Source organism: Vipera ursinii (assembly GCF_947247035.1).
Source record: "Vipera ursinii genome assembly, chromosome: 3".
Classification (NCBI taxonomy): Eukaryota; Metazoa; Chordata; class Lepidosauria; order Squamata; family Viperidae; genus Vipera; species Vipera ursinii.
Genome location: NC_139516.1, coordinates 54,698,972 through 54,712,920, shown reverse-complemented (window position 1 = coordinate 54,712,920; position 13,949 = coordinate 54,698,972). Strand labels below are relative to the sequence as shown.

The 13,949-nt window shown below is 39.2% G+C and overlaps 1 protein-coding gene across 1 annotated transcript in view; it reads right to left on the bottom strand.

The window, feature by feature from the left end:
- The window catches only part of PTPRF (protein tyrosine phosphatase receptor type F), a gene marked incomplete at its 3' end in the record, with an annotated part of 545,489 nt that overhangs the window by 82,866 nt on the left and 448,674 nt on the right, over positions 1-13,949 (bottom strand). Inside the window, exons 8-10 of the mRNA XM_083360223.1 lie at positions 4,290-4,559; positions 2,332-2,913; positions 1,446-1,579 (exon numbers count right to left, since the gene is read on the bottom strand). Coding sequence (XP_083216349.1) covers positions 1,446-1,579; positions 2,332-2,913; positions 4,290-4,559 — 986 coding nt within the window. The remainder of the gene's footprint in view (positions 1-1,445; positions 1,580-2,331; positions 2,914-4,289; positions 4,560-13,949) is intronic.

The window sequence follows — 13,949 nt, the reverse complement described above, 5'->3', positions numbered from 1 at the left end:
CTCTTCAGAAACAAAATATCTATTAGAAATGCAACCACAGCATTCTGCAACATGTCAGTGTAAAAATGTCAGCAAAGCAAGGATGGATTTTACCTCCCAGCATTTTGTTATGTTAAGTAGCTTTTAAATCAGCGTTTGAGCAATTGTAATATAGAAACTTTACACACACCCACACCATAGGAACCCAATACATGTAGTGTCCAGAAGGGATTTTGGATAGTACTGTGCATTCCACAATTCTGTACAGGTAGTCCTCAACTTACAAGAGTTCATTTAGTGACCGTTCAAAGTTACAATGGCACTAAAGTGACTTATGACCATTTTTCACACTTATGACCTTTGCAGCATCTCCATGGTCACATGATTAAAATTCAGATGCTTGACAACTGACTCATATTTATGACGGTTGCAGTGTCCATGGGTCATGTGATGCCCTTTCACGACCTTCTGACAAGCAAAGTCGGTAGGGAAACCAGATTCACTTAACAACTGTGTTGATAACTTACACCACAGTGATTCACTTAAAAACTGTGGCAAGGAAGGTCATAAAATGGGGCAAAACACTTAACAAATGCTTCACTTAGCAACTTAGAGCCTTAGTTTAGTATTATCCCACATAATCCTTAAAGCCATTATTTCAGATATTAGTTTAGGTAAAGGTAAAGGTTCCCCCGCACATGCGTGCTAGTCGTTTCCGACTCTAGGGGCCGGTGCTCATCTCCGTTTCAAAGCCAAAGAGCCAGCGCTTGTCCGAGGACGTCTCCGTGGTCATGTGGCCGGCATGACTAGATGCCAAAGGCGCACGGAACGCTGTTACCTTCCCACTATAGTGGTCCCTATTTTCCTACTTGCATTTTTACGTGCTTTCGAACTGCTAGGTTGGCAGAAGCTGGGACGAGTAACAGGCGCTCACTCTGCTACGCGGCACTCGGGATTCGACCCGCCAAACTGCCGACCTTCTGATCGACAAGCTCAGCGTCCTAACCCACTGAGCCACCGCGTCCCTTCCTAGATATTAGTTTATTGACAGATAAAAAGAACTTTCAGAAACTGAAGTCCCTAAAATGTTTCTTAATGCAAAACAGCCTATATATGAGACAAGCTATGGCTGGTTTTCACTTCCAAACCATGGTTAAAAATCATAAGGACTAGATGGAAAACCTTTGAAACTTCATCTAAGCATTCATGAAAAAGGGAATGCTTTCAGTAATTATTGCTTATGGCCAGGAATCCAAGTGATTGCAAGAGTTCTTGATTCTCCCTCTCACCCAGAAATATGTATAAAGGTTTACAACTACATGACACCTTGTTTTTTTAGAAGCTGTTTCCAACAACAATCTTCTGCATGCAGCTATGTTTTGACAAGAATCTAACTGGTACTATAGAAAAACCTGCCTCACTTCCCTAGGAATTACAGTATAGCAATCAATTATTGTGTTTCTTACCTGGATCCCATTTGTTCCTTCCCAGTATATCAGCTCATACTTGGTGATGCGCTCCTGAGAGGCTGGCAGCCAAGTCAACATGATCTGTGTATCTGATTCGGCCTCAGCTTGGAAGTCTGCTGGTTGGGCTGGAACTAGGGACCAATGAAATATGACTCAGTGGAGGTAAATCTGAGGAACATTGGAAAGTGTCTAAGACACTAATGTCACTAATCTAACCTTACAACATTTTCATAATTCTGTTCAGTACCTTCTCTTTCTTTTATATTCCAAGTTAAACAGTTTCCTTATTAACCTTGTCAGCTAAGCAATGTCCATTTTTGACAAACATACAATGATTTAATTTAATTTAATTTATTGAGATTTTTATACCGCCCTTCTCCCAAAGGGACTCAGGGCGGTTCACAGGGCATAAATATAAACACCAATACAAACATTAAAAAATAATTAAATTAAATTAATGCCCAAGTTGATGATAAAACAACAAACTATTTATAATCTGAAAAAGAGCACTTTTTCCTCAATCCTAATTAAGAAGCATAACCTCGCTCCTCAGTGAACAAATCCCATGTCTGGACCACACCATGATCACTATTCTTTGCCTCAGATGTCTGGTCCCTGAAAGAATTAGAGCAAACCAAGACATGGAGGGGACAATTTTAATTCTCACTTTTTCCAATCTATTCCTCCCTGAAAGTGTTGAGATGGTAACTCCCAGAATTCCGTATCATGCAATCTTAACAGACCTGAGGGGTTATCAGACTGGGGGAAAGCTAACTACTGCTAAGCTTGTAAGCCGCCCTGAGTCTTCGGAGAAGGGCGGGATATAAATGGAATTAAAATAAAATTAAAATTAAAAAAATTAACTTATACCAGATATACTTACCACCCTGCTGGGTCTTGACTTGAATAACATCAGAAGGGGGCCCATCTCCTACTGAGGTGAACGCCAAGACACGGATGCTATATGTAGTTTCAGTTATCAAACTGCCCACAGTGGTGAGATGACTGTCATCAGTGTTGTGCTTCTGCCACATGCTGAGTGGTAGATGGGGATCAGTGGTGTAGTACACCCGGTAGCCTCGAATCAGTCCATTAGGTTCTTCAGGTTGTTCCCACTGGACCAGCATTGTGCTAGCACTCAGCATCCGTGCCTGCACTTTGAGAGGTGGGCTTGATGGAGCTTGTTCTCCTGTCCGTGCCTCAACCAGTTCACTAGGAAGGCTCCTTCCAATGTTGTTTACAGCAATAATGCGGAACTCATATTCTGAGAAGGGGCTTAGGCCACCAATACTATAGCGGGTGGTGGCCACACCATCCACTTCTTGGAACGTTCCCTCTAAAGATTTGGGCTTATATTGAATGACATAGTAGGAGATGGGATCTGCATTTCCAGAGTCCCAGGTGAGAGTAACACTGGTGGCTGTTGTTTCAGTCACTAATGGCTCTGCTGGAGGCTTTGGCAGAGCTGAAAATATGGAAAAAAAATCATTCTATTAATGCAAATGATACAATCCATAAAAATATAAAAGAGGTTCAAAATCTCCTTAACATTCTGTTGAGACTCTGGAAAGAGTACAGAGAAGACCAACAAAGATGATTAGGGGACTGGAGGCTAAAACATATAAGGAACAGTTGCTGGAATTGGGTATGTCTAGTTTAATGAAAAGAAGGACTAGGGGTGACATGATAGCAGTATTCCAATATCTCAGGGGCTGCCACAAAGAAGAGGGAGTCAAGCTATTCTCCAAAGCGCCGGAAGGCAGGACAAGAAGCAACGGATGGAAACTAATCAAGGAGAGAAGCAACCTAGAACTAAGGAGAAACTTCCTGACAGTTAGAACAATTAACCAGTGGAACAACCTGCCTCCAGAAGCGGTGAATGCTCCAACACTGGAAGTTTTTAAGAAGACACTGGACAGCCATTTATCTGAAATGGTATAGGGTTTCCTGCCTGAGCAGGGGGTTGGACTAGATGACCTCCAAGGTCCCTTCCAACTTTACTATTATGAAGTCTATAATTCTTCTTTAAAGGCAGAAATAATTTTACTGGAACATACATTTTATATTACACACTACCACATATTACTTGGAGTGGTTTTAATGAAAGGGTAAACATAGCAATCATATTATTAGATGTGTTCACAGAACTTATTGGCGGCTGGTTAAATAACCATAATTTAAACAAGAATCCAAGTCAGCTTTCAAATGGAAAAAAAAGTTATTCAGCTGGAGTACCCTTCAGAACTTTTGTTCAGGGCCAATTCACCAAGATGATAGTACTTGCACTGTACTACTATTACAAGAACAACATACTTATGGAATGCAAAAATTGGTGGGAGGTGCATTTGGGTGGTGGGATATTACAGCATCCTGGCCATGATAACTCCAAGCATTAGCAGAAAAAGTCACAATCTTCCTGCACTATTAGATAAGAAAATCTAAGGCCAGGATTGTGATCTGGGATTCTTTTATATAATGATTTTATGACAGGATTATAGATAAATTAATCAATATATAGGTACAAATAAGAGAAGAGTTACACCTGAGAAATTAATATAGAACACATCTGTGAGCTTGTTTGAGATTTGTTCTCCATTCTGATGTTTGAGTATCTGTTTTGTAAAGTAAAAAATAATTAGATAACCAAATGAGAAGAGACGTTAGGTGTCTAGGACAGAATCTGCTCTAATTCCACATTTTATATTATATATAAAGCATTATTTGGCCAGAGTCCCTAACGAAAAAATAAGAATGAAAAATCTGAATATAATCTAGGAAAAGATAGGTGTAACTGTATATACTTTGTCATAATTTCTTTGGACATAATCTGGACCTTCTTACCTTTGACAGTAATCTGTGCTGTTGCATGGATTACTCCCAGTGAGGACATGGCTTCACATGTATAGTTGGCTGATTGTGTAATATTGATCAGTTCTAGAACATTCCTGCCCATTGGCATGTCATCTTCTTTTGTTAATTCCACATCTCCAACGATCCACTTCACATACGGCATTGGAGACCCCACTGCTACACACGTGAGGTTCACACTCCCTCCAGGCATCACCTCATGGTTACTTGGAGGGATTGAAAATCGAGGAGATACTCGCCGCACTGAAATAAGGAACAGACAACTAGTAGGGTCACAGCCACAACTTGCATGTTCATTTTTTATTTCAAAGTTGATGGGGTAATGGGGACATCAAAACTCATCCTATTGCAGTAGTAAATCTCTCTAGAAAAAGAATATTCTGTGCAAGAAGTGTTTGCTAAATTTCATGTCTATATGCTTCCTTTTTAAGTCACATTGGCATTATTTTCATCAGGAGGTCTGGCATGTTACATCATGTCATGATGAATCTTCATTTCCCCTGCATCCCGTCAATTAGAAAATAAGTTCATTTTCCAATCCATAAGGTACACTAAAATTCTGCCAGGTGGGATTATTTAAGTAGTATAATTGCAAAGTGGTCTGCAGGCCAAATCTATGTTATAATGGCAGGTACAATTCCCCCCCCAAAATTATTCCATATATTATAACTAGGTAAAACAGCATTCACAGAGAAAATGTAAAGGCCCTAGGCCATAAGCAAACCTAGTTAGCATTTCATTTTTGGAAAGAAGTTCAGATCCATCTTAACAGCATAGCACTTGGACAATGGATCCTTCCCAACTTTGGAAAGCACTCCAAGGACGAATCACACCCCTTATTCACTCCTGCAGTATTCTTCACTTGGTTTGGAGGCAAGCTTTGAGATGTACCAAAGCTTGCTGACTATTAGCTGAACCACTTCATCTAGGGGAATGGTACATAAATGATGCTCTTCTCTAAGGCCAGTGTTTCTGGCCAATTTAAACAAAGACAAAGAAACATAACTGAGCAGAGTAAATCTTTGCTTCGTCTGGGCAAATTCATTCCAGGCTTTATTTAAAAAGGCTTGTGTTCCATCTCCTCTGGGAAACCTGTTTCTCCAACGTGAAGTCAGTGTTTATACATGTGGAATCCTCTCTTCCTTAATAGTACAGCCTCTCCAATTCATACCACCTGATTGTCAAGCAAATAGCTGAAGGGCAGAGAATCTATAGAAAAGACCCATCGGGAGGGGGGTGACTGAGCAAAGCTTGCTCAAAGGGCTATGGTCTACTGGGTGTGTTTTATGCTGGACTTCTTTCATGTTAGAAAGGGGCAGCTACTACCATGTGGGTAGTATAGTAGAACTAACAAAACTCAGTTCAGGTTGACAGGCTAACAGTACCCCTAATAAAGTTTTGGCTGAGTTCTTTTTGATGATTCATCAGTCCAGTGGATTCGCAGAAAGAAAACTGGCACAGAAGGCCTCACAATACCATGAACAACAGAATGAAGATTTGAGGATAAATGAAACAATACTGTCAGCAATATGCATACTATACACCATCTTGGAGACAAAAAAGGGGACACATTAGCTTCATAACAGCTGGAGGAATAATAATGTACATGTTTTCAAATGTGTAAAAACAGGTTGGCTTTTTTTTAATCAATCTCAAATCAATAGTTACATGCATGGCTGCCAGTGAGAAACTTGTTACCCAACTGAAAGGAAGTACTTTATAAACACAAATAAAGCAAATAAAAAGGGGTCATGTTAGCTCTAATACAATTATCCAGATATTTGATGGACATGGCAATGGGTCAACATGATGGGGTGGTTGTCCAACATAGCCTGGATCTGATCGGCAAGAAGCAGGACTCTTCTCCTCCCCATCTCCCCCAATGAACATGATGCTAATAGAGGAACAGTTTGCTCATATATTAGGATTTCAATACAGTGGACCAACCCACTTCCCACCCCTTCCCCAACTAAACTGGTCTCAAACAAAAACAAGCTTTAGGAATAATGCAACAAACTCGTGCGTGGCAATTATTCACTGACTTGACATGCACCAGACAAACAAAAGACTGAAAAGGGAAAGGAACCAATATATAAAATTTGAACAAAAAATCCCCCATCGGGAGTGGTGGAAGTGCACAAAAATGCAATTACGGAAGTCAGAAATGAAACTGGGAGAAATTCATGCAGAAGAATCAAACACGATCAATAGCATGCCTTTACTGAAAACCAAGCAAGATAACTCCTGCCTCCTGTTCAGGTTATTTAAACCGCATTCAGACATATGCATGCATGCTCAGTAGTTAAAATTAAGTTAGTTTTGAGAGAACAGAATTTCAAGTATCGGCTCTTGGTTATCTTCCTTTGTTGCCATAAAAGAGCCTGTCAGGATTACGCTAGGAAGAAAGAACACAGCTTGAGGATCTGCAGATAAGAGCTTAAGTTCATTCGGCGAAGTGCTATCGAGAAAACCTCTCGCCCTTTTTGAAAGCTGCTGTTTACTATTCTAGTGGAAGGGGATGAGAAAAGGTTATTTGACAATATATCAGACATGGGGCTCTCCTAGCCTAGTCTCAGGATAAATGGCAATGAAAATCATTCCCCCTTTCACTTGCTGCAAACAAAACAAAACAAGGGGGGAAAGAAAATTTAAAGAAAAGATCTAGTTACGGGGGGGGGGGAACACCATTTCTCCAAACAACTCAGCCAAATGCCAATCTCATGACTGAAAACAGGTACACACCTCCCTATAATACTGACACTAAGCAGGTAATCTTTTTCTTCTTCTTGTGGTGACCCAATTTTGTGGTAACCGCCTCACATTTGGGACAGGGCTTAAAGGTACAAGAATAAGGTTGTCCCAGATTTTTTTTCATAGGCTATTCTGTTTTGAGCCTTTGGCTAAAGGAATACATTATTTTTTTTACATTACAACATTAATAATCCATACGTTGGCCTCCATCCATCCTAAGAGAGAGGGGAATGGTGTTTCTGTTGCCCAAAAGGAGAAAATGAGAGTGGGAGGAACTGCTAGGTAAAAAATTCAAGATGTCAGATGTCAGGCTCTGCTGCCTTCCTTAGCATCTCCTCAGTATTTTTGTTCCTCCCAGTCTGATTAGAAATAACCATTAAAAGTACAGTAAATCAAACTTCAGTTCTCACTGTGCACAAGGGAAGAACCGGGGCAAAGCAATCAATAGAAGCTCAGGTTCTTCCTTATTAAATAAGGATCAGGGGAAAGCTATCCTTCTTTCCCATTTTTAAAATTTATTTTAAACCTCACACTGAGGTCTTCAAGTCTATAAAAGAGCAAAAAATGGGTCCAGTGATGCTATGGATTGGATCAGAGATGCTATAGTCAAGTCCAAGTTGAAACTCTTGAACTCAAAATATAACAATAGAGCAACTGGCAACTTTATTTCCCTGAGTTCAATAGGACATGAAGTAGACTGTTGATCAGCTCTACAATTCTTTTGGCACAGCATAGCACAGCTGGGGAATGTCACTTATGCAACATCTATCCACATGTGCTGATGTTCTTCCAGGCTCTAATCTCTTGTTCTTCCCTGTTGCTAGAGTGGAAAGTGAAGCAGAGCCGTCAATCAGTATTACAACATTTTGACAGACAACTGTGCAGCTCACGAAAGTCACTTACACAATGTCCACATGTGCCTAATTCCTGCCAGGATTTAGTTCTTGGCCCTTCCTGCCAATGAAATCAGTTACTTTAGGAAATTCCAATCTGCCAATTACAGAAATCTTCATCCAATTTACAAGCAGGTACCATATTTTAAAAATACTTTTCCTTGACCTGTAATGTAGGTAGGAAGAATACCCCAAAAGAGATTAGATTTCCACTGAGAGGTTGGGATGAATCAAACAGTACTACAGAGTATTAATAATTCAGCATGCAATAAATGTACACTTTTCCTGCATCCAGGGCCAATGAGCATGATGTCTCTCACATCACAGTACTGTAGTGGCTTCTCAAATTTAATCAAATACTGAGGTCATTCTATTCAAAGTCCTTTTCCCAGCATTTTCCAGCTTCTTTTTGAGAATTTCCAGATACAAAGCAATTGCTTAATACTGGGATGTTGTAACAATAATTAAATGGTTACAACAAAACTAAAATAAATACGAGTCGCTAGAAAAAAAACAGCAAGGATGGGCGATTTAAACAGAATGTAGACCATTAGCAAGGCTACTTATGTATGCTAAGGTTAAATTCAGACAACTTTCCTGCAATGCTTATTTACTAATGCTATGAAAAACCAAAGTCTTATTTGCAGTATTATTTTCAAGATCATTTAAAAGCAGTTGATATCACTGCAGCAGATGCACCACTTTTCTTTATAACTTGGGCTTTAAATTTTGAATTATAAAGATTAGTTCTGCAGGAAATATATTTACTGCTGCTATGTCTCCTAGTCTATAGCTTACTGGGTCAGAATTAAAGATTGTAAATTAAACCTCAAGCTACTGTTCTTAGGCATCCTAGTTTTGGTAAAAACTAAAAAATAAAATAAAAATAAAAATAAAAAAAATAAAAAAAGCCAGGATTACTCTACATAGTCCAGAAAGAATGGCAAAATTGTTATCACCAGGACATCAAATGCAAATTTTAAACAAATCTCTGACTTTCAAAAAAACTATCATTTAATAAATTACTACTACAACCAAATTTTGAGGGGGGAATATGCAAATTAATCCCCCATTCATTATTTAAGGTTAAAAATGGAGCAGCTTTCAAGTCGAGCTTGACTTCAGGTGACTACTGTGTTTTGGTTGTCTTCCAGATACATATGCCATTAGCTTCTGAGTGTTTTTTTTTTTAAGATTCCCTGTCTAGTCAAGAGTCATGGATTTCTCAGGAGGCTTTGTCTCCTATTACAGTAATCAAATTTGGCCATAATTAGTGTCCAAGGTCGATTAAGGCTGGCTCGCTCATTAAGCAAAGCTGACTTAGGAGGAATGGTTATATAAATCATCCACTGAAAATGTTATATGGTTATAACATTCTTGATATTTGTAAACCCCCCTCCTTTTACTTGTTTCAGCTTATATGTAGGACTTTTACTTTATAAGAAAGCTGGGCTAGATTAAGAGAACTGGGATGTTTGCTATTTCCTTTTATTGTCTAATGCCCATTGCACTACTTAATTTGTTCAATTGATTTGCTTTTGGAAGTTGGAGAAAGTTGGAGATGAAAATATTATGAATTTGGGTAATTCTTTTACTCCTTTCTCCTCCTTACCACAATGATCTTAAAACAAAATCTTCTTGTGGTATGGTGGTACCTGAGCTATTGGTAGAATTATCAGCAGGAGAGAAAAATGAAAGAAGAAAAAATGCATTTAGAGGTTTATCTTCTGCTCAAACAATGCTGTATTATTTATATTTTTAATGCATCCCTGAGTGCTGACATTTTGTATTCTAATTTTCAAACCAGGGCCGAAAAATTGTTGGATTACATTTCAGCTATAACTTTTAAGGCTAATTATTTGCACTGACAACCCCATATAACAGAGCATCTATCATTACAGCAGTACAATGCCAAGGACCCATCACAATTCAGTTTGGTGACATACTAATAGCAAAGAAAGAGAAAATCAGACTGCTGTTTTGAAATTTGTATTCATTTACTTTGAAAATAATACAGCATTAAAGATGTGGAGAGAGAGAGAGAGGGGGGGGGGAGGGCGAGCTTTATCAACGTTTAACTTTTTAATATATAACCTGGTAGCAATTGCAGAACAATAATTAAATGCTTGGATGAACCCTTCATAATTGAAAATAAAGGACAAAAATGTCTAAGATGTATTTAAATAAATAAATTTAGAAAGCTACTTTAATCCTAAATTACTTTAGTTAGCTTACAAATTTAAACATTCAGTGCCAAACAAATTATAAAGCCAGGAAACATCCCAGAGGGTTATTTAACACCTTCTCTATTAAATAATTGAGCTGAAAAACATTTATGGGTGATGGACCTTAATGTGATCCATTCTTGTTTGGCTGTTAAAAATTCAGTATTTTTTCTTCAAGGGTAGTAAAATATATGCATTTGGGAATAACTTTACATACTGTATGAAATCATGATGTTTATTCTGGTTTCAAACATATGCATTGGAAAAATAGACTACTGCTAAATAAACCTTGTTCCTGCAGCTGAAACTGGAACATGGAATTACTTTCAAACACAAAATAGTTCTAAGTGTCCATTCCTCAGCCAAGGCTGTTGGCACTGATATATATTTCTAAGAATTCATGGAAGAAATACTGCTATTTGACCTTGCACAACAGAGCAGTAGGTATGAAGTATCTACGCAGCTTTATGATCTTTCCCTTATTTCTCAATTTCCATCTCTGCCAGGATGTCATGGAATACTGCCTTCAGTAAATTTCAGTTTAAGATTGAAAATAAGAAAACTTTTTTACTTCATTGTTGGTTACGGGAGCGTGTTAAAAAAAAGACTATTGATAACAAAAGCTACTGCCTCAGGACAACTGCAACAGCAGCTCATTAAACATACTCTAATTATAATCTTAATGAAGTATGGCTTGAGGGGCATCAGTTTAAAGCAAGTACAAACAGCAGCTTTACACAATTTAGGGCTATTATGCTATTACATGGAGCACAAGAAACCGAAGAAAGCAGGAACCTTTTAGTGCAGACTACGAACATGAGATCATTTGTTGTTGTTTTGTTAGTTGCGAAGTCGTGTCCGACCTATCGCGACCCTATGGACAATGTTCCTCCAGGTCTTCCTGTCCTCTACCATCTTCTGGAGTCCATTTAAGCTCATGCCTACTACTTCAGTGACTCCATCCAGCCACCTCATTCTCTGTCGTCCCCCTCCTCCACTGCCCTCAATCTTTCCCAGCATTAGGCTCTTCTCCAGTGAGTCCTTCCTTCTCATTAGGTGGCCAAAGTATTTGAGTTTTAGCTTCAGGATCTGGCCTTCTAAAGATCATTATAAATACTATATCAAACAAGTCAGGGGACAATATAGGAAAAATACTGGGATGGGTGAACTGTAGTGTGTACATGACTTCCTCCACAACACTGATGTATAAACATGCTGCAATTCCTTGTATGATTTGCCCTATTTATTATAACCGAGGCATAAAAAATAACAGATTTTGCTTATTCACAAAAGAAGAGATACCTTGAGTAAGAAAAAGTTGCTGTTATCTTAGAATTACAGCTGGCTGAGGCAATAGCAACTCGAAAACCATTTCTCTCTCCTCCCAATGCATAGCACCATTTTGAACTATTATGGCTTGATATTGCACTGCAGCAAAAATACTGGACTTGCTTATTTCTGTCATTCAAGTTACTCCTGTCCCCTGTAAAATACATGGATGCCCCGAAGCACCACCAGCAATAGATAAAAAAGTAAAACAGGGGCACATTTTTCTTTCTCTAGTCTAGCACATACCAGATTGGGAAAGACTAACATCCTGAGATTCAAAGATAGTGTACAAAATGAAAACACGAGGCAGTTCATAATTGCCTACAACTTTACAGTAGTACTGTAGATAAATTCAGCAATTCTGGAAGCCATTTTATTCTTTGGAGTGGGGCAAATGTGTTTTAGCTATGCTGCCCAAATTAAGTTACTTCTATTATTCTATCCAATGCTTTATAGTGTATTATTTGGCCCCTCATACTAGACGACAGTCTAACAAAGACACGTTAAGACAATGCCCTCTCCTACCTAATGGTATAATTGCATGCAACTCATTCCCTCCCCCACCCCACCCCCCAAAAAAACCAAGGGAAAAAATGCAACGGGATTGCATGCAGATAAAGGTCTGTGCATATAAAAATCAAGCAACAAAGGCATGCAATTGTGGATTAATGCTATCAGCAAGGTCATAGCAAGTTGGAAGCAGATTCCATCAGGGCTGCAGGGCAGTGCTTGGCTTGGAGCCCCTGGCCATCAGATCCCCTTTCTGCAGGGATGACTCTCAATCCCCTATTGGAAAAATCCCATCTGAGGTGGCATACTGTAGGTGGATAATAAGTGAAAAGGACCAACCTTCTCGCTGATCTGACAGATGAAAGTTTGTTTTGTTTGATGACATTGTGCGATGAAGATGAGAAGGGAATAAAAGAAGACAAGGAAAAACACAGAGAGTAAAAACAGGCCAAGCTGCATGTGTCTGCACAGCACTGAAACAAAACATGATGATTGAGACCGGCCAGGACTACCAATTCTGCAAATTCATATACAAATATCCTCCCACCCACATCCACGCACAGACAGGTACACAAATTGGCCATTCTTGTTTCAAAACAGTAGATCCAGCTTCTCTTCGTTTTCCAGATCCACATAACCCTCAACATGCAGTAAGCAACCTCAACCCTGGTCAAGCATAGATAAGGGTGTGCACAATCCAAAGGTACGTATGCACCAAATTTCATTCAACACAGGATCTCAAGTCAACCATTGCTCTAATATCAGCAGAGGTACTTTAATCCCACCTATCCCACTCACAGTTTAATATGAGCATACCCTCTCCCCCCCTCCCCCCCATCATCGCAGGAAGAGTCTTGGTCAACAGTGGGTATTCTTCTAGCACGAAGAGCCTCTTGCTCTCTTTCCAGTCTCAGCTAGAAACAGCAGAGAAACATTAGTGCAATTTGAACCAAGAGCTGTATCAAAAATAAAAATAAATAAAAAAGTGGGCAATAAGTGAAAGTAACAGCCACCCCAAATTGGCAGGGCAATCCAGTACATTTCCTGCTTTTGTTCCTGCAGGAGAGACAGTAAGAGGTTAGTTCTGTTTTCCGGAAGGGCATGAAATATCTCATTTCATCGCAGGAATGACCTTACAGAAACTAGATACTTCTCGTGTGCTCTGTCTAAAACCGAACCTTCACTGAAATAATGTAGAGGCTGCCCTGGTGATTAGAAACTGCTTGTGAGTCACATTCTAAAAATGGAGAGAAGAGGGGAAAACGTGCATATCTGCAGGCCATCCAGTTTTAAAAAATTATGAGACAAGAGACATTGTAGGTGGCACCATAAATAAATAATTTCCAAAGATAAAACAGAATGGGGCTTCTACTACTTGGTCCATAATTAGGCTGTATCCAGATTCCATGGAACCTTGGTAAAACAACTGATGGAATTTATCTTCAGTATTGACAATGTGAACTGGGAGAGGGGAATTATAGAGAGGGCCTTCTCTTTATAGACAACAGAGACTTAACAGTCATCCAATGACCGGTCAACAGAAATATAATAGCCATTAATAATAGATATTAAAATGTGTTTGGATTTGAGCTCAAAAGGGTATTTCAGAATGTCCATGGGCATGTACAGGGAGTGCAGAATTATTAGGCAAATGAGTATTTTGACCACATCATCCTCTTTATGCATGTTGTCTTACTCCAAGCTGTATAGGCTCGAAAGCCTACTACCAATTAAGCATATTAGGTGATGTGCATCTCTGTAATGAGAAGGGGTGTGGTCTAATGACATCAACACCCTGTATCAGGTGTGCATAATTATTAGGCAACTTCCTTTCCTTTGGCAAAATGGGTCAAAAGAAGGACTTGACAGGCTCAGAAAAGTCAAAAATAGTGAGATATCTTGCAGAGGGATGCAGCACTCTTAAA